Here is a 22,840-nt window from a genome sequence, read left to right on the forward strand (position 1 = left end):
TATTTGATGTTTTACTATTTTAGTATGACTGAAGTCTGCCTTTGCTTGGATTTATTAAACCCATTAGAATTAAGTACATTATACAACACCTCTCAAGCCTCTGAATTGGAAATACAAACTATAATTAAATCACTGAGAAAAAAAAAACTCTCCACTGATGTCCCGACTTCACCAGGCAGGATCTCCATCTTGTTATTATACTATTGTGTCAATGAATATTAAGTGTGTTACAGATAAAGAAAAAGAAAGATCCTTTAAAAATCTAGTTTCTACAAAAATTACTTTTTGTATTCATGTTGGTTTCATGTGGTATTTAAAAACATTTAATAAAAATAAAAAAAGAGTAAAAACAAATATTTTCATTACACTTTAAAAACATGAGTATACGCATTTTAATCATTATTTTCAGAAATAGTTTTAATTATATCATTGAAGGTAAAAAGTTATTATTATTATTATTACTACTACTTTTTGCAAACATCATTAACTATTAATTCATATATATATCAAGTGTTTGGTTGCATCGCATGACATTTTACTAACCTTGTTTTGTAATGAAAAAGTCAAATGATCAGATTTAAGAGACTGACTGATCTTTAAAAAACATGAGGATCTGCAGGGGTCCTCTCGTTACCTGTTTAAAGTTTCTGCATGATGTTGGACCACATGACTAATTTGGTGGACAAAAGCTTTTAAATAATAAGCAGTAAAGCAGTGTTGTTGAAATATATATATTTTTTCTTCAAATAAATGATAACAAATTAATATATCAAACTATTTAAAAAAAAAAAAATTTTTAACAAGGCTTTTTTACTTCATTGTGATATCTTGACCTTTTTGATTATATTTCCATCAAAAAATATAAAAATAAATTTTTGATCCAGAAATGAAAAGCATGCTCATCATAGAAGAGGTGAAATCAAATTTGTGTACAATCATGTCACTGACCCCTTTATAAAAAGCAAAACAGCATAACTGGAATAAGTGAAAATTTGATATGCTTAAATTACCTGGAAGTCCTTTGGCCCACTTCACTACCTTGACAAGTTGCCTCTCTCCCAACTCGTTAAGGCTGGTGAGGAGTGCAACTGCTGAGTCAGGCTGAGCGTGATCATGGCCGGCGTTCACCACCTCGGGCTCGATGGCCTCCAGGATGTTCAGGAAGATCAACTGTGAGTGGAACGTCAGGCTTGGCTTGGGCGACATGCACTGGACTGTCTCTGATGGGCCCTGAACGGGGCCGACCTCCTCCGGACCTTTCATCTGTCCGATCTTCCTCAGCTTGCGGGCTGCAGCACAGAACAAAAGCAATATACTGTAATAAACCGAGTGGGAGTACTGCTTTGTAAATTCAACCTGCGCAAAAACACATTATTAATCTGGAACACTTCTTTATTTTATCTAGCACATATTATTTAGGAGGCAATGAACCAGGTGGTCTCTGAATAATGAGGTTGGCATGATCTTATTGCTGCTCTTGAATATCTCTATTATACAACAGAAGATAAAAGCTGCACTGCGACGACTAGTCTCTCCGCCACATTATCTCCTGCCAGTCAGCACAAAGAAAGATTACTGGCCACAAAACACACCTGAGACAACGTACTTTTTCCTCAGCTGCCACTACAACAAAGAACTTGACAGGATTAGCGTAACTGTGTTGATATATTTCAGTAAGGTGGAGCAGAACAACAATCATTCAAGGATGCAAAACATGCATTGTTCACCTAATACTTGCGGATGTACGTTCTTGCACCAGAAACACCCATTAACTATGCACAACAGAGGAAAACCATCTGTATTCTGAGGGTGCTGCTAATAAAGTGAATTAAATGAAGATGTAAATATGAGTGTGTGCGTGCATGTGCTTTTATTAGTTGCTACAGTAGAAACAGTTTTGCTTCTGCTCCAGCGAGTGCCTGTGGTTTTGTTATGATGCCTAACACTCACAGTTTCCACTCTGAATTATAAATCAGAGATGCTCATTATTCAATGGGCAGCGTTTGGGTGAGGAATGAAAGACTTTTTACAACTCGCAGACTTTAATGGCGCATTATGAACACCGATCCAAAATGTAAAAAACAAGTTCTATTAAGAAAAAAACAAAGAATAATCTGTGAGGCAGCTGATTTAAAATGCCTAAAAAGCTCTTTGTTGCTGGCTAAGAGGACAAACTCGAAATGAAAATGAATCAGCCCTCTGAGATCCCCACAAAAAGAGGGCTCCAATTTTGCTGACGAGAGACCGGAGCCGCTCTGCTTGTGGTCTAAAATGAAGTGTGGTAAAGAGATAGGGAGAGAGAGTGAAATTATAATTTTACCCTGAGATGGTTTATCAAAAGCCTATGGGTTTGCGGTAAACTTGTGGCAAGGTACCAGAGACACCACCACCGAGATTCTCTCTTCAAAAGACACATAAACCTGCCATTCTAGCTAATACAAGCAAAAATATAATATGGATGGCAAATACAGCAAAAATTGCTGCTGCAAAACACTGTCTCCTACACCTAGATTTGCTGATGTGTCTTCAGTATGGAGTAGAACTGAGATATGAAGCGTATGTCCGAGCTTGCTTCAGCTTCAAACAGGCTCTAGAAAGACTGAAAATTAAAAGAAAGACCTATAATTCTATATATTCTGCAATGTTAACATTCAGAGTAGGGACTGTGGCAAATATAAACCAATTGTGCTAATCAGCTTTGCATTGCAATGGCTTCAGATGCAAGTTTAAACAAGTATACGCCATATCCAGTACTCCTAAAAAGATCAAGTCCAGCCATGAGAGAAGATGCATCATCACGTTATCTCTAAAATGAAACTGACTCAAATGGGCGATTCTAAAACTCAAAACTTTGTAAACACATGTGAAGTCATCCAGTGGAGTTTCTCTGGAGGTGAGTAATTGGGTAAATGGTGTCGTTGACTAAATCATCTTGAGCAAGAACTGGAGGAACAAGGTGAATGTGTTAAAACTTCACAGATGAGTGAGAAGCCAGCACTCAATAGCGAATGCCATAGATAAGTGAACAGTTTTCTGTTACATGAGAGAAAGCGTTTTGTTTCAGAGTTTTGGCATTCTGGGCTCCACTCAGAATCTGTGAAAAGTTTTGAATGATGTGAACTTTAAGCCATAATGACAGATATGTGCATAAAGACTTCTGTCTCTCACTGGCAGAAAAACAGTTTTGGGACTTTTCGGGAATAAGTAACTGGATGCTATAAAGTCTTAAAAGTGTTTTAAACGTAGGCATGAACTGACAGACCATTTGTGAGAATGAACAAACAACAAATCAACAAATAGAGAATTTTGGAATACGTGTTTGTGAAGAAATGTGATTATAAACTGAAAAAAAAGTGCATTTTCCAAAAAGTTTTTTTCTCTTTTCTATTCTTTCCTCTGTCTGTCTGTCTTTCTTTTTTGAAAAAAGTCTCTGCTTTAAAATTGTCAATTTTAATAGAAAAAATGCCACTCTTTAAGGTGCCACTCTATATTTATTAATTATCAAAAAAAACTTAATACTTAGAGGCCATTTTAGAAAAAATAATTATATACTTGTCAGAGACTTTCCTTTTTTATTCTGTGGATAAAACTCAAATGTGTTTCTGAATCAAAATGACTGTGGGTGAGCAGGTTAAGCAAAGTGAGCAGATTGCATATATAGTGAGCATAAAAGCCTTCAAGTAGGTCAAATGTTCAGGAAAACCCAAATTAAGAAAACATGTAAGAGAAAACTTCAAATAGACAGACGTGTTACATTGCAGCTAAAATCACACAATTTTAGCCCCACAAGTGATACCTGATCCCCCTGTCAGGGTTTATTTTTGACTGTACATGACCTCTTCTGTCATGTTTGAATGTTTGATTTCTCTATATGGTTGTCACGACTTCTGAGTAGGTGTGATTATTTGCACAATGATGGTATTTTGTGAAGAAAACCGTACAGAGAAAAAAAAGCTGATCACATTACACCAGGGACTCATTATTTCTGAGCTGTTTACTAAGACAACAATTCCAACAAACACGACCACAAAGAAGAGAAAGGATGAGACAAAGAATAGTGCTAGTGTGACAGTATGAGTAAGCGAGACAGATAGGATGCATTTAGTTGTAAATTGATCCACAGTGTCATTTGAGTCCAAAAGGTGAAACGCGAGTCACAAAATTCAAACGTCCGCTTGTCTACTGCCATCTGCTTTGTTCAGATGCTCAGTGGCCACAAACAGATGTATTGTGTGTGATGGTTTTACAACCACATTTGTGTGCTGTCTACTATTTGTTTTTGTCAACAGGACGATTAAGGTTTTAGTTGCACAACTAAACATTTCAACAAAAACAAATGAACAAAAAAGCCAAATAAACCCTCAAAACAAACTAAATAACACACAGTGTAGATTTACATAGCTATTGAGTTTTAGGTTTATTTTAATAATAAGGAAAAACATTTTAAAACACGACCACAAAGAAGAGAAAGGATGAGACAAAGAATAGTGCTAGTGTGACAGTATGAGTAAGCGAGACAGATAGGATGCATTTAGTTGTAAATTGATCCACAGTGTCATTTGAGTCCAAAAGGTGAAACGCGAGTCACAAAATTCAAACGTCCGCTTGTCCACTGCCATCTGCTTTGTTCAGATGCTCAGTGGCCACAAACAGATGTATTGTGTGTGATGGTTTTACAACCACATTTGTGTGCTGTCTACTATTTGTTTTTGTCAACAGGACGATTAAGGTTTTAGTTGCACAACTAAACATTTCAACAAAAACAAATGAACAAAAAAGCCAAATAAACCCTCAAAACAAACTAAATAACACACAGTGTAGATTTACATAGCTATTGAGTTTTAGGTTTATTTTAATAATAAGGAAAAACATTTTTCTTATTATTTCTGAGCATTGTGTGTTATATTGATTTTTGTAGTCATATATCTTATTGTGTTTGCATTAATATTTAATCAAATGTAATGTGATTACGCTGTTGAAATGATAAAATATAAAGGTGATATACAGCATGTTAAAAGGGAATAATGAAAAATCACATTATATACTGATTAAATGAACAGAAATGCATTTTAGACTTGTAATGGTTAGTCCACCTCTGCCTTTGTCATTGCATTAAATACCTGAAATCAGATGACTAAAACAATAAGAAAATCTATAGGACGCCTTATATAAACATCAGGGCCATCCGTTACTAAGCTGAGTCTGAGCTGTAAGTGGACCTGAAATATGATACGTTCTGCTAGAAGAAGTGAGCAAACATTTAATTAGAAAATAGACTAAACTGTTATGAGACTGACAAATTACGAAAAACACCAGTAGTTTTAAGCCAAAGCTATAAACTCATTTAAAAGGACCTTTTTCACTGTTACTTAAACACATGTAGGCTAATTAACTAAATATGTTTAAAGTTCTTAATATTCTCTAAAAGTTAGGCCTAATGCATATATCTAATCGGACTCTTTGATATCCATGCTCAATTCACAGACACACACGTTTACTAAACAATCTACATGAAAACATACCAAAGACTTAATTTTTTTTTATATATAAGCTAATTATAAAGACTACAGACCTACCCACAGCACTACTGCTAAAAGAAAACTAGGCCATTTGCTTTTTAGAATAATTTTTATCCTAAATCAGCACTTCCATAAATGACTACAAAGGCAGGTAGTCTCCAAAGTATAGCGAAGTAAAACTGCACAAAGACACACACACACACACACACGTTGGTATATGTGGTTTACGGGCAGTGGTGTAGTCTAGTTTTTTGTAGTGGGTATACTCTGATATTCCTCCCAGCCTCACACTCTCCGTGCCACAGCAACATCCCATAAGCACCACCACACACACTAATTCATATAATATGCATCTATGTAACTGAGAGCATTCTGAAAGACTGCTTATGTGATATCAGCATGTCAATTTATTATAAGTAACAGAAGTCTTTAACAGCCACTGACATTTACAGCTGGGGAGACTGGATTGATTTCTTACTGTTTAGTGTTAATCATTTAACTCAGCCAGGTACATTTATCTTAAGAATATGGTCCCTGGAGAATAGGTTTTATCAGCTGGCAATTTTCAATGCACATTTAAGAGTGCCTGTTTTTAAATTCCCTAGCCTGACTTTCAGTCCACAAGTTTGGTCAGGAGTTCTCATCTCTCCCATCATCTGAAACAAGAAGATATAAACATTGTATTGGGTTTAACTGCTGTACAAACACACATATACAGTGTGTGTGTTATCTCTCGCCTTCTCCCGCATTCACTGATCCACCACACTAACGTTACTCAAGTTATTGGTTAGTTATGTTGGCTTGAGAAAGTAAAGACATACTGTAATACTATTTAAACTTCTTCTTCTTCTTCTGAGACCAGTAATTTTCAACTGTACTTTATATCCTCCTAGGGCTTTAATGCTACAGGCACCAAACTCATCAGAGACTTTGGACCTGATCTATAGTTTGTTTCTATATCTTTTCTAACTGATGAGACTTACAGTTTTCGTATATAAATAATTATCCAAAATCAAAGGTTTCCCATAGACTTGCATTACTAGCTGAGCAAAAATGCTCTCTCTAGAGGACAACTGCAGTCCACTAGAGGGAGCCACAGGATAAGAAATCTTTCAACTCCCCTCATTTACTTTCGTTTTCAGACAGTTAAATTTACAAATAATTGCATACTTTTCCTTTATGCCGCCAAGCAAAGCTAACATATTTGATCATGACTAGGCCAGGTAGTGACTATCTGATGTCCAGAGGCCAGTGTGAAAGACGTTCGAGACAGTTGACTGATCTGTCACTGCTCCGATGGGGCAACTTGTGCGTCCTCACCAAACATAATAATTTGCACGTTTTTAAGACTTGCCAATTAAAACATTCAAGCGATTCGTGTCATCTACTGTAGCTGAAGCATCAGCAGCTTCAGGGGCAGGCTTACGAAAACACTGAAAGAGTGTAGTTTGAGTTTGCTTTCGTTTCATATCTCCTTTAGTGATTCACATTCAATGCTGCGCAATAATAGCACTGGTCATCAACAGAAACACAGCGTGATTTTCAAAAAGTAGGTGCTTCGCAACTTGGACGGGTGTGACTAATGTGTGAAAGTTCTGTTACAAAAAGTAACTGTTTTCTGTTTTCTGTTTTTATACTGTACAAACTGTATTTTCTATTGCCCTACACCAACCCTACACCTAAACCTACCCCTTACAGGTAACTTTGTGCATTTTTAGATAAAAAAAAAAAAACACCATTTAGTATGTTTTTTAAGCCTTTTAAATTACGGGGACACGGGAAGTGTCCTCATAAACCACCTTCATATTGTAATACCTGTGTCATACCCATGTCATTATACAAATGTGTGTCCTCATAAACCACATAAACACACACACACACACACACACACAAATTTACCAGTAATTTATGGAGAAAGACCTTCTTAATGAAAAAGTCAAATCAAAAATCAAAACCAGATGGGAAGTTTACCAAAATAAATAAATAAAAAATGAAATTTGATAACCATCAAAGCATCTGTGTTGTTGGTGTGTTTAAAGCAAAAGAGTAAAAGCTGCTTTGCCTGATGACTATATGCAGACACACATACAGTATACATATACATATCTCTTAAGTACTCTCCAAGGTTGCATTTATTTAATCAAAAACAGTAATACTGTGAAATATTATTACAATTTAAAATAACTGTTTTGTATATGAATATAAATGTAATTTATTCCTGTGATGGCAAAGCCGAATTTTCAGCAGCCATTATTCCAGTCTTCAGTGTCACATGATCCTTCGGAAATCATTGTAATGTGCTGGTTTGGTGCTAAAGAAACATTTCTTATTATCATCAATGTTGAAAAGAGCTGTGTTGCTTAATATTTTTGTGGAAACTGTGATACTTTTTTTTCAGAATTGTTTTGATCAATAGATAGTTCTGCTGTTTTACTAATTCTGCCATTTTAAGTTATACTTTTTATACTGGTTAAGATGTTATGAGGGGATTTAATTTGAACACTATACAGTTGAAGTTTGTCTGGCACAATATTGCCACAAAACCCACCTACAACCATTCTATACATTTAAAGATGCCTCCACATAACGCAGGTACCTAGAGAAGGAGCTGTACATTCACTTTTAACATACCTACACCTACAATCCAAAACCTTGAGTTAAACTGTCTCCAAGTTTCTGTCTGTAAACTCCCAGTGGCTCTTAAGTGAATTTTATATAATTCTGAAGAGAGATAAGATTATGAGGCAAACATTAATACATCAAAAATGAGCAATGAATAGGCCACAGTCCAGAGCCGGGGGGATCTGAGAACTGTCTCAGTTATCTACTTAGAACCAGAAAGATTTCACTTTTTTTATTCAAAAAAATAAACAAACAAAAAACGGAGTTCATGTGTCAGGAGAGGAAATAGGGAAGATGTGAGTCATCCGACACCACACTTTTATCACACACATGCACACACACATCCTCTGCAGTGCCATACACTGCTCCTGAAAGAAGCTGGTTTTACTGTCATTACACACAAAAGTTCTTTAAAATTCAGAACCTAGAGAAATCAGCACCTGCAACTGTCGGGGGCAAGTTACAAATTACACAAAACAGACTTTACTTAGGCTTTTGTCTTCAATAGCGGTATTGACAGCACTGACTTTTCTCGGCTAAAGTCCTGAACATTTTCTTCCTGCCTCGAACCTTGTTGCATTTTTTATTTCCAATGCTTGAGTCAGTGGTTCAGCGTCTGCTGTTTAGCTGGTCGAGCAACTTTTCTTTTGTATCTATTTTGACTAAAAATACACTGCAAAATATACTTTTTTCTTACTTAATAGAATTTATATTCTATACGGATTTGCCAAAATGTACACTCTGCAACACCTGACAAACCTAAACAATGTACATTCATTCATTTGCAAGTTAGAGGCAATTTGCGTATTTGAAATAAATAAATAAACAAACAAACAACTAAATAAATAAATGGTCACACTTTAGTTTAGGGACTAATTCTCACTGATAACTAACTATTAATCAGGACGTTGCCTCAATAAACTCATAATTTGTTGCTTATTAATAGTAAGGTAGTTGTTAAATTTAGGTATGGGGTGGGATTAAGGGATCTAAAATATGGTCATGCAGAATAAGGCATTAATGTGTGTTGTATAAGTACTAATAAACAGCCAATATACTAGTAATATTATATTATATAGTAAGACTTGGTCGCTACAATAAAGTGTAAATAAATAAATGGTATATTAAATAAATTATTGTTATATTGAATAAATAAATGTTATTAAATAAATGTTATATTCACATCCATTCTACAGCTGCACTGACCCACATGACACACTGTCTCATTGCATTTACAATTAAAATGCTCCTGATTACCAATCCAATGAATTACTCTCTTAATTCAATATATTACAGATTGTCTACAGGGTAGCAAATGAAAAAACACTCTGTTTGCTGTAAATCATTTGTTTTCAGGCCAATACTGCTAAAATAAATTACTGCAATTCAATAAGTCAAATGATTATAAATATTGTTTTTTTTAAGCAGTGTCAAAGCATAACTCAAAATTACTGTCATATTTTTGCAATCTATATAACCTTTAACATTTTTAGGAACTGAACCATATGAAAAGTTTTTTCCTCCTGAAAGAGCAACTTGTGGCATGTCCTGTTTTTCCATTTCTACATGTAGTTTAAGTAAAATACGGCTAAACTTTGCGCTGAACTGGGGGAAAGGATGAAGGATACTTGAAATTCATTAACCCCTTAACTGTCACACCCCCCCCCCCCCCCCCCCCCCCCATTTTTTAAAATAGGCATGCAGGGGCACTATCCAAACTTAAATTGTTGTAATTTATGAACACTTTGGAATACAGACATAAGTTCGGTCTCTTTTTAAAGAAGGCAATTTAAAAAAAAAAGTTATGGAAGTTTAAATTTACTGTAAAGAAAATTCACTATATTAATTTTATTTTATATATAATAAATATTTTACATAACAGGTTTTACTCTAAAATTGGTATAAAATTTAAATCTTATGTCTAAATAAGTTATGTTCCAAATTTGAAGTTTATATGAAAAAAAATTGAGGTTCCTGTGAGATTTTATTTAGGGCGTTATACCACAAACAGCCACAGGGTGCCATCCAAACTCCATTGAATTTTTTTAATGCATTTTTCTGTCACAAATGTCTACAGTTCTCTGTCAATATTACTTCTATCTCAAAATAAACCAAATATGGAATCCTGAGACTCAGACCTTTCCAATTATATGTTTTTTTTCAAGATTATAAAAAGGTTTGATTCTAAAAGACCGTAATGCATTTTGTAATATGACACTTGACACTGCCCACTAAGTGGGGGGAGACCACCAAAAGATTTTAAAGTACCATTTCCATGGTAACGCAATGTCCGATCCCAAAATGGTTTTCACAGGATGAATCTTGGGCTTCTAAGCTTTCAAATGATATATGATTTATGATGATTACTAAAAGATTTGATAGAGAAAAAGGACAACAAAAAAAGGAGCACCAAGCGTCCCACAGGTGGGACGGTGACAGTTAAGGGGTTTTAAGGGATAAAACCAATTGTCAAATAAAATCAAAAGAGGTGACAGTGGCACTTCCTCTGAAAATGATGTCAGCCAAGTTTGTACATAATCACATTAGAAAACGATGACTACAATTCACAGTTAGCTGGAGATCACAATTAGCTACGAGAGGAGTGCCACTGGCACTGAAGTTCCTCTGTTGGCATCTACAAGCAAGCAAACTTTTTGCTATACTGTACTGTCACCATGGAGAATGACGTGAATGTACCGTATTGACCCGAATATAAGACGATGTTTTTTTCTTGGAAATACATCTATAAAAAACGCGGTCGACTTATATTCAGGGTCTAGACTTTGACATGTCAATAATACACCCACAACAATAGGTGGCGCCAAATACGCATAAAACGAGTGTGCCACGAAATACGTAAATGCGTGTTGTAAAGATCGCGACCAAACTCCCTTCGTGATTTTAAAACTTAAGACAGTACCCAGATTTGAAGACTACAGTAAGTCTGTGTAAGCGTGTGTGTCTAAATGTTTTTCTCTTTAGATCAGTGCAGCTTTACAGCTTGTTTTACTGAGGATTAGGACCGTTCAGTGTGTGAAAAGATGAAAGATTTCTAATATTTCCACTAACAGGTTGCTACATTATCTTCTCTAAGTCCTTCTAAATCATCTGAGCTTTAGGTCATGTATAGCTGTTATTAGAAGCTGCTGAAAGTTTTTTTTCCCACCAGAATGATGGGTTGTCTCTTTATTTTCCCTCTTTTTTCCATTCTCTGTTCTGCTTTCTAGACATCATATCTCTTAACTTCCCCCTCTTAGACAAAAAGAAGATTTGATCAGATTATGACTAAAGCAGTAGATCTGAGGGGCCTTGGGGAGAGAGATTACCTGTGCTCCGTTGCACTCAAATTGATAAAATAGATAGTTCTGGCTTTGCTATCTGAGCCACATTCGAAGATGTAAAATACATCTTTGTCTGTACACACCCATATCTGTATGTCGATTGAATTCTACATTAATGCATCCCGATGTAAGTGGGATTCTTACACCCTAACCATGGTGAAACTAGTCTTCTTGAGTTTTATTGATTTAATAAAACACACATATAGAAAAGTTTAGAATGATAGGACCAGATTTACTAAACAGGGCAAATTAGCGTGAGAGCGCAATTCCAAAAAAGCGCTAATGGGGGTAGAAATTTCTGCGGGTGATTTACTGACAATGTGCTAATTAAAGAACACAGACGCAGCCAGATCATTTCCATAATGACCAACACAATCTACCAAGAGCAGCGAAAATTAGCGCCAGCTTTAAGACATGCTTTTTTGGAGCGTTAAATAATGGCGAAAATACCTGTAATTTGATGAGTGCAAACGTTAGTAATCACTTTGCGTGATTCATTTCAATACTTTCCTCCCATAAATTTTGCTTCTGAAAGGGAAACTTATACAAATTAATATTCAATAAGGTCAGGCGAAAAAATAACTGTGTCCACGCCTTTTCAGTGCTAATTCTTCACTGTGCATCTTTAGTAAATCCTGACAGTACTATTTTAATGCCAAAAGACTACACTGGCACAAGCTGTTAGTAAATCTGGCCCTTAGACTGAGAATAGAGGACTGAAATTTCCCCTGGAACGCCTCCGAAATACTATAAAATCACTCATACAAAACTGTCATATTAAAAGGCTGAATGGGAGCTATAAACATCAAATGCAGTTTAACTGTGTAATTGTTTAACGAGTCTGTATAATAAAGTGAGATTAAGGCTTTATTAATCTGTGGCAATGAGGTGTCCTGAGCCTTTACGAGTTTACAAAACAGAGAATAAGTGTTAAGACACTTGACAGAGACATTAATAGATCTATTGATGAGATCTGTTGAGAAATTTCCAAAACAAAATCATCTTATCTGAAAACAGAGGGGAAATAAAGTTAAATTATTAATGGTGATATCAAAGCTATCACGTTAATGCATGCAAATATTTCCTTTTTAAAATGTTTTTTTTTTTTTTTTTACATTAAAACTCATTCATTCTGTTGGGGCGATTTTCATTTTGAGGGGGCTCATTTCATAATAAAAAATAATAATAATAAATGAATAAATAAACTAATAGTGTAGGGTGGTATACTAAACTTATTGCAGTATTCCACTGTATTGCATAGATGGGTATAACATTTGAGTAATGAATAAGCCAAATACAAGTCTTCCTGATCTCTCTCTCACACACACCTGTTTACTGTACAAACACAAAATGTTAATGTTTGCATTTCTAATGCAAACCTCGTTCTATGCTCATGTCTGTCACTGTCTTTAATCATTTCTGTGCATGACTGTATGGTAGTTAATTGTTAATTTGCCGACGTTTTCATATGAACTTTAAAGGGGACTTGAGGCAATCATGAATTCGTGTACAGTTTATGGAGCTAATTGCAAAATTTTTAGAAATGGCCTAGTGATGCCCATGATTCTGGCTCTCTATAGTCAAGCACCTGGTAAATCACCTCTTATTTATAAATCAAAGTAAATAATTTCTTTAGATTTTGGAATTAATTCTTCATGCCAACAGTTAAATGGTTCACATCAAAATGAAAAGCCAAACAGCATGAGGGTGAGTAAATAATGACAAAATGTAAATTTCTTTAATACAGGAACGCTGCTTGTGCAAGCAAATGAGAGGTGATTAAAGAGTGCTGCTTCAAGAATTTACACTATGATTGTCATCTACACAACTTGCCAAACATAATAATAATAATAATACATGGACCTGTTATTTATTAGGATTCCTGAAAGATTATGGCCAATATAGATATTTAATGGACATTAAACCAAAATAAGATAAGCTATTCTACTGGGGGAAAAAACACCCTAAAATGAAAATATATTGTATATTTACTACAAGTAAATGTATCATAATAGTATGGAAGATGGATAAATAATTAGTTTGAAATATGCAAGAGAAAAGAATATACTGCTTCAATGAGACTTTTCTACGGAAGTCCTAAGATTAATTTTCTTATGATTTCGATATAACGAAAGTTGTTTTCTCGTTATCACGACTTAATTTTCTTATGATCTCGATATAACGAAAGTTGTTTTCTCGTTATCACGACTTAATTTTCTTATGATCTCGATATAACGAAAGTTGTTTTCTTGTTATCACGACTTAATTTTCTTATGATCTCGATATAATGAAAGTTGTTTTCTCGTTATCACGACTTAATTTTCTTATGATCTCGATATAACGAAAGTTGTTTTCTCGTTATCACGACTTAATTTTCTTATGATCTCGATATAACGAAAGTTGTTTTCTCGTTATCACGACTTAATTTTCTTGTGATCTTGACATAACAAAAGTTGTTTTATCGTTTTCACGACTTAATTTTCTCGTGATCTCGACATAAAAGTTGTTTTCTCGTTATCACGACTTAATTTTCTTCTGATCTTGACATAACGAAAGGTGTTTTCTCGTTATCACGACTTAATTTTCTTGTGATCTTGACATAACGAAAGGTGTTTTCTCGTTATCAAGACTTAATTTTCTTGTGATCTTGACATATCAAAAGTTGTTTTCTCGTTATCAAGACTTAATTTTCTTATGATGTCGATATAACGAGTTGTTTTCTCGTTATCACGACTTAATTTTCTTATGATCTCGATATAACGAAAGTTGTTTTCTCGTTATCATGACTTAATTTTCTTGTGATCTCGACATAACGAAAGTTGTTCTCTAAGTTACACAACTGCGCCAACGGGTGGCAGTATAGACCTGAATATAACGTGTTTGGGACAAAATAAGGACCTTCTTCGTGATCGCTATAATTTGTGCAGTATTGTTTATTACTGACATTTAATTAATTCATAAATGTTAAATGCTTGAATCAATATGATTATTTTGTGTATCGTTAAGTTCTTGCTAGATGCGTGACTCATCACAGTTTCACCACCGCAATAGCTTTCCGTGTCATAAACTGCTTATTAAAACCAAGGTTGACGTCACTGTATTCTGTTTGCACCTATATCTTTATTTGTGCATCTTTGAAGTACATGATTGTTAGTTAATAAGTGGGGATGTTGTGTTTATCTAGGAGGCGCTTCAACAACATATTTGTAATGTGCATCTTTTCCTTATTTTTTATCTTTATTGTTAATCATTAAATGTATATTGATAAGAAATATGATACAGTATAAGAGTGCACGGTTTATCTGTCGATCAGATGTGCGCCGTTGCGTTCGTTACTATAGCAAAAGTAGATCAAACAAATCAAACAATCATTGTAAAAAAACAACTTTCGTTTCGTCGAGATCACGAGAAAATTAAGTTGTGATCAAGAGAAGACAAGAAAGAAAAATATTAATTGAATCAATATGATTATTTTGTGTATCGTTAAGTTCTTGCTAGATGCGTGACTCATCACAGTTTCACCACCGCAATAGCTTTCCGTGTCATAAACTGCTTATTAAAACCAAGGTTGACGTCACTGTATTCTGTTTGCACCTATATCTTTATTTGTGCATCTTTGAAGTACATGATTGTTAGTTAATAAGTGGGGATGTTGTGTTTATCTAGGAGGCGCTTCAACAACATATTTGTAATGTGCATCTTTTCCTTATTTTTTATCTTTATTGTTAATCATTAAATGTATATTGATAAGAAATATGATACAGTATAAGAGTGCACGGTTTATCTGTCGATCAGATGTGCGCCGTTGCGTTCGTTACTATAGCAAAAGTAGATCAAACAAATCAAACAATCATTGTAAAAAAACAACTTTCGTTTCGTCGAGATCACGAGAAAATTAAGTTGTGATCAAGAGAAGACAAGAAAGAAAAATATTAATAATCCATGGCCTCTTAGGACTTCCATACTGTTCACTTTTGTGTGACTTTCTTTCTTCTGTGGAACACAAATAAAAGCATTATGAGAAACACTGGAGTCCAAAACAATATTGGACCCTGTTGACTCATTGTATGGACAAAACTGTTCAAACAATCTTCACATATCCTTTTTTGTTTCACAGACAGAAGAATGTCATGCAGTTTTGGAATAACATCATTTTGGTTTAACTATCCAAGTTGATGCTAGATGATGATCTTAAATAAGCAGAAATAATTAAACATCCAAATATCAGTTGATACTAAATGAAAAAAAGTACAATGCAGTTGTGTTGGATTAAAATAATTTAATTGATTGATTAATTTTTAACTATTATTGATTAAACATTTTCTTTTCTCTCCAAATTTTTTAAATATCTTTTTTAGAACACATATGAGGGGAAAATATCTCCCCTTTTCGGATCACATGTATTACAATATATTATTTTGCTGTCCACTAAAGAAATATTAGTAAGGAGGAATCAGCATTGTGGTATTTCAGTATTTTGGGCTATGTGCCAAACCACAGCCATATAAAATCACTGCTGCTTTCCATATTCAAAAGAAACAAGGATCTTAAAAATCAGCCTTCTGATGAGAAGGAGTGATTTAGAGACAGAGTGACCATGTAAATCCCATGGATATAACAGCGGCATCCAGATACACACTAAACTGCTAAGTGAGTTTATTACTGAAACTAAACAGCTGTTATAAAAATAAATACAACTGGTAAAAGACTGAGACACATAAAATTATACGTTACTAGTTATACTAACACAAAGACCACAGCTTCTGATATGTATGAGAGTAATGAGCAAAAAAAAAAAAAAAAGTATGAGTACTGCGTATTGTTTCTTGTCTTCTTATAACTGTGACAGATGATCATCCTCCCCTTTTAACATCATCACTATACTCAGGCTCAAGATAAGCCTGAAGGTAAAGACACATTTGTCATGGGCAATACAGTTATTAAAATAAGAATCTACAAGATTTGGAATTGCGAAAATTTCCCCCACAGATTTCCCAACAAGTTTAAGTTGGTCATGCGAATTTGCCATGTTGATCAACAGAAAGCTGCATGGTTTGAAAGCGACTTCTTTGTTAGCTGTGCTTCATACATAGCTACAATTTTTTTAATTGTTGTTCTTCATTACCATGGCTATAAATCCACTGTGGCTTATTTCATGCATGTAAATTTTTGTAGTTTACATACTAATTTGTTTGCATTCAAATAAATGACTGAATCTAGGTACCTAGATGCACAAAAAGTCCACAAAACATGTTGAAGCGACACGACACAAGCTTAACAGTATGTCAGTGCAGGAAAACCTCATTGCTGACAGACAGGAGCAAACCATACGATCCTAACACTTTATCAACACGTCATCGACCTTTTGACATTATTAGCATGCACTATGACAAACCACAAAGGACAGTGCTATACTCCACTGTCACCTGAGTCTTGACATAATGAAACATTAACATTTGAAATCACATCTCACATTGGTCTAAGTTTCCTTACCAAGAAGTCAATCAATAGCGCCTTGAGCTTAAAATCTCAATATGAAATATGAAATGCACGATTCATGGGTAAACTCAATGTCAGCTTGACCGTGCTGGCTAGAGCAACTTGTGCATCAGGTTATTTGCAAAATGGTAAAATGAAAGTACTTTCTGTAGGGGTGCAACGGATCCCCAAACCCACGGTTCAGATCATATTACTTTTATTGAGTCATGGATTGGATAATTTTTTGGTTCAGCAAAAAATAGGGTGAGGGGAGACAAAAGTAGCCCTGATTGTGTGGAACCTGTGAACCTTTAACTTATTTTTTTAATCTTTCATTAAATATTGGTGTCATTCCGTAAATATGGAAATCAGCTTTTGTTGTTCCCTTATTAAAAGGGGGAGATCCTACTATATTAGATAATTACAGACCAATTTCAAAGCTTTTTGTTCTATACAATTTTTTAGAAAGCCTTATTTGTGAACAGTTGATATGCTATTTGAATGCAAACAAAGTGTTGTCTATTAATCAATCTGGGTTTCATAAAAAACATAGTACTACAACAGCTGTTTTGAAAGTTTTAAATGATATTGTGGGATCCATTGGTAATGATTTTTGTGCTTCACTTTTTATAGATTTATCAAAGGCTTCTGAAACAGCGGATCATGAAATACTGCTGTATAGATTGAAGAGTGTTGGTTTATCAAATTATGTTATTCCCTGGTTTAAAAATTATTTAAGTGGAAGAACTCAGTGTGTATAGGCTAAAGGTAAATTATCTGAATCATTGGAGATTGCCAAAGGTGTTCCCCAAGGATTTGAGCTGGGGCCCCTTTTATTTACCCTTTATATAAACGGTCTTGATTATGACATTCACAATGCCAATTTTAATTTTTATGCACTATGCAGATGATTCTGTCATGTATTATAGTGCCTCTTCTGGACAACAAGCATTGTATAAGCTACAATCAGCTTTCGATGTCTTGATTGCTGATAAAACCAAGTATATGTTATTTTCAGGTTCAAAGAAATTTGAAAATGATTTAATTTCTCTTCAGACCTTACAAGGTAATGTGATTGAATTAGTAAAAGAGTACAAATACCTTGGAATCATTGCTGACAATGTACTATCTTTTAGATCTCATATTACTCAACTGAAGAAAATCGTGGCCTAATGGATAGAGAGTCGGACTTATAACCCGAAGGTTGTGGGTTCGAGTCTCAGGTCCGGCAGGGATTGTAGGTGGGGGGAGTGAATATCCAGCGCTCTCTCCACCCTCAATACCATGTGAGACTGGGGTGAGACCCTTGAGCAAGGCACCAAACCCCCATCTGCTCCCCAGGCGCCGCAGAATTGCCCACTTCTCCGGGTGTGTTTGCGTCTTTGTTCACTACTCACTGTGTGCACTTGGATGGGTTAAATGCAGAGCACAAATTCCAAGTATGGCCACACATCACGTCCTTTCATTTCCTTTCCTTTCTTTGTCTATCAGAAGATAAATGCACTGGTATTTAATCTATTATAAAGCAATCAAAGCCAATTTAATCTTTTATGAAGCCATCTTGGGGATGTTGCCTCCATATATTTGTTGTCTTATACAATGGAATAATGTTGAGAAATATTTCCTTCGTTCTCAAAATTGTTATACTGTTATCAGTTCCTTTTGTTCGAACTGAACTGGGTAAGAAGGCTTTTATGTATGCAGCTTTGTCTGACTGGAATCTTCTTCGATCGAAATTAAAATTACAAAATTTGCGGTCTTTGGATCATTTTAAAACAGGTATTCAGTAAATAGAAGATGACTCAATGATATGTAAAGTTTTATTATTATTTGTAATAGTAATAATTAAGTTATTAATTAAACAATTACATAACTTTATTCAAAAAGTTATAGCCTACGTGAAGTTCATAAGAGAATCAAGTGTTGCGAATAAAACACTTGGCTGTCAGCACCAACATTTTATATTCCTCTCAGGTTGTAAAGTCCTTTTAGAGCTTTCCTGCTCTTATTTGCTTTCCTCTCTCAAAAATGAATGTGTTCTAAAACAGTAATTGATCCTCATTTCATTTCACCTTTTCTTCTCATAAATCCAGTAATTATTCCTTCATATGCAAACAAGTAAATTAAACCTGATTCTGCCATGATGTGCAATCAAACTGTTTACAGTTGGCTGAAATTTATAATTCACTTTTAATGAAGAGTGAGGAGAACAGGAAGGGGGTGAATATTGAGCAAATATTATAGAAATTTTGACTTGGCATCTTCATCAAAATTATACTCGCTCACAGAGCGGCTTGATACACACAATTGTGTGTGCAATTGTGTGTATTTGTGTCTTTTATCGGTAGTCAGATCTTTGCATAACTCACTGTAAATAGGTCAGGTTAGAGTAACCTGCTCGTACTTGGCTACTCCACCCACAGGAAATGAATGCCAACACAAATATACCAATCTCCCAGCCATGAGCTCATCCCATAGACACACACACAAACAAACAATGATTATAACCTAAGTGCACTCCCATCAAATATCTAATATCAATCCCCATTAAAACGCATAACAAATAAAATAGACCCATGCACACAGAGACTGGTTGTGTTGGTATTAATTTGCAGTGGGTGAAGCAAACCGTGTGTGTGTTTGATTCAGAAAATTAATTACTGCCATCAACAGCTGATGTCAGGCTGACTTCAGAGAAATGTCCTCTGATTACTTTCCTGAGATCTTTCATAGTTCATACACACACAGGCTGAGCTGTTTTTCTGAAGCCCGTTGGCCATTGCACATGCTCCGTCCTGAGCCAATGTGGAATGTGTTACATAGTTGTGAAGCTTCTGAATAGACTTTGTGCTTCGGTCAAAAGTGCTGAGAGGTCACTGAATGCCCAGAAGAACAGTTCTAAGATGAAGTGTGTTTACATGCAAAAAAATGCAAAGTCTGCTGTACTTGCGATATAGCACCTTTATTTTGCAAAGAAATACTCTTGAAAGAATAGGAAATACTCATCACTGCATGATATACCCTCCACCTTTACAGTAGCAAAAAGCATGTCTTAAATAATAAAGCATTAAGCAATTATACTACCACTACCTTAGGATACATTAATTTACTTGGATGGGGCCTAATGGTTAAGGATGTGGGGTACTAACTCCAAGGCTGCTGACTCAGTACCAAGTAGGATTCACCCAGGAGAGTTACTAAGACTACAGTTCGACTCCACAGGTCCTGTGTCTCTGAAGAAGGCACTTGCACTAGAGTGAATAACAAATGTCAAATAAGATATTGCTGAAAACAATTTGTAAAATGACCCATCTGAGAGAACACACATACATAATGATCACAGGAAGTAGTAGGGTCCATTTAAAGTCAGTCAATCTATACAGATGGACACACAAAGAAACAAATACTAATTCTGCAGTCTTTATGTATTAGGTTTTCCTAACCTGTCTATATACTGTACATGCATTTGGTTTTTCACTTTGTCTGACAGCTGAAAAACTTAACTGTGAAAGTATCTGGGTTTTGATGACATGGTTCAAGTTATATTGATTTGACTTTGCTCTGCTTGTCATTAGACGGTAAAGAAAATATTACAAAAAGACAGAACTCAAACAGCATTTTCTCATTTCCTTGTTTATACATAATAAATTTGCTTAAAACAATTACACATTTGACGACTAGCTATTGCACACTGATTAAACAATGCCGATTAAACAAAAGTCTTAGAGTTTGTACTTGACTAACTGGGGCCCAGGTCAGGAAGCAGACAGACTGGCTAAACCAACCGCCTGCTAGCCGCCTCACATAACAGAAGTCAGTTAATTCTCAGCACATAGAGACTCTTTCACCTAGATATCATAATATTGAGACGGTGTCTTTTCCCCTAACTAGCAAATACAAAAACCGTCCAAAACTATTTAAGGGTAACAATTTAATTGATATTCAGCAAATAAAAAATAGATAGAATACAGATAAACAAATGATAAAGCTTGGCTTAATGCATATTAGATCCCTTTCTACAAAAGCGCTTTTTGTAAATGATATGATCACAGATCATTACTTAGATTTGCTCTGTTTGACAGAAACCTGGCTAAAACCAGATGATTACATTATTTTAAATGAGTCTACCCCCAAGATTACGGTTATAAACATGAGCCATGTCCAAAAGGTAAAGGGGGAGGCGTTGCTTCAATTTATAGTAATTTTTTCAGTATTTCTCAGAGGTCTGGTTTCAAGTATAATTCTTTTGAAGTAATGGTGCTTCATATAACATTACCCAGAGAAACAAGTGTTAATGATAAATCCCCACTGACCACCAGGGCAGCATACAGACATTATCAAAAAATTTGCTGATTTTCTATCTGAATTAGTGCTGGCTGCAGATAAAGTCTTAATTGTTGGTGATTTTAATATGAAAAAGATGCACTGGGATCAGCATTTATAGACATTCTGAACTCTATTGGGGTCAGACAACACGTGTCAGGGCATACTCATTGTCATAATCATACTTTAGATCTAATAATGTCACATGTAATTGATGTTAATGGCATTGAAATTCTGCATTAGAGTGATGATATCTCGGATTATCTAGTCCATATAGCTAAAGCTGCAAATTCAACTCCTTGTTACAAATATGGTAGAACCATCACTTCTACCACAAAAGAATGCTTTGTAAATACTCAGCAAATCAAATAGCTCAGAAAACCTTGATGTTGTAACAGAAACTATGGGCTCTCTCTTTTCTAGCAATTTAGATACGGCTGCTCCTTTACGCTTAAAGAAGATTAAGGAAAACAGTCAAGACACCATGGTATGACGAGCACACTCACGCCTTAAAGAGAGCAGCCCGGAAAATGGAGCGTATCTGGAAGAAAACAAAACTGGAGGTATTTCATATTGCATGGAGGGAAAGTACTTCTACTCATAGAAAAAAACTAAAAACTGCTAGATCTGCTTACTTTTCATCTCTTTTAGAGGATAGCAAACACAAACCCCAACATTTATTCAATACAGTGGCTAAATTAACAAAAAAATATAGCATCAACAGGCACAGACATTTCCCAACAGCACAGCATTAATGACTTTATGAACTTCTTTACTTATAAGATCGATACTTTTAGAGATAAAATTCTGACCATGCAGCCGTCAGCCACAGTATTACAACAGAAAATGCACTATAGATCCCCTGAGGAACAATTCCACTCATGCTCTGCTATAGGAGAGGAAGAATTGTATAAACTTGTCAAATCATCAAAACCAACAACATGTTAGATTCCATCTAAGCTACTACAAGAGGTGCTTCCAGAAGTCATAGATCCTCTTCTGAATATTATTAATTTGTAAATGTCATTAGGATATGTCCCAAAATCCCTCAAACTGGCTGTTATTAAGCCTCTCATTAAAAAAAACACAACTTGATCCTATCCTAGAGAATTAGTTAAAGGGGTCATGACATGAGAAACCAAATTTCCCTTGATCTTCTGACATACACTGAACAAAATTATAAACGCAACACTTTTGTTTTTGCCCCCATTTTTCATGAGCTGAACTCAAAGATCTAAGACTTTTCCTATGTACACAAAAGGCCTATTTCTCTCAAATATTGTTCACAAATCTGTCTAAATCTGTGTTAGTGAGCACTTCTCTTTTGCCAAGATAATCCATCCACCTCACAGGTGTGGCATATCAAGATGCTGATTAAACAGCATGATTATTGCACAGGTGTGCCTTAGGCTGGCCACAATAAAAGGCCACTCTAAAATGTGCAGTTTTACTGTATTGGGGGGTACGGGGGGGTCAGAAAACCAGTCAGTATCTGGTGTGACCACTATTTGCCTCACGCAGTGCAACACATCTCCTTCGCATAGAGTTGATCAGGTT

At 35.2% G+C, this 22,840-nt stretch overlaps 1 protein-coding gene and 1 long non-coding RNA gene across 2 annotated transcripts in view; one reads left to right on the top strand and one right to left on the bottom strand.

Annotated features, from left to right (window-relative positions):
• The window catches only part of LOC107596200 (androgen receptor-like), a 102,093-nt gene that overhangs the window by 7,277 nt on the left and 71,976 nt on the right, over positions 1 to 22,840 (bottom strand). Inside the window, exon 5 of the mRNA XM_016286880.1 lies at positions 1,011 to 1,289. Within this exon, the coding sequence (XP_016142366.1) occupies positions 1,011 to 1,289 (279 nt within the window). The remainder of the gene's footprint in view (positions 1 to 1,010; positions 1,290 to 22,840) is intronic.
• LOC107596164 (uncharacterized) lies at positions 11,078 to 14,857 on the top strand. Its single transcript, XR_001610336.1, has 3 exons — positions 11,078 to 11,089; positions 11,142 to 11,144; positions 14,796 to 14,857. It is a non-coding gene; the product is annotated as an uncharacterized lncRNA (long non-coding RNA).

The sequence above is a fragment of the Sinocyclocheilus grahami genome, unplaced genomic scaffold (assembly GCF_001515645.1).
Source record: "Sinocyclocheilus grahami isolate Dianchi unplaced genomic scaffold, SAMN03320097.WGS_v1.1 scaffold215.1, whole genome shotgun sequence".
NCBI lineage: Eukaryota > Metazoa > Chordata > Actinopteri > Cypriniformes > Cyprinidae > Sinocyclocheilus > Sinocyclocheilus grahami.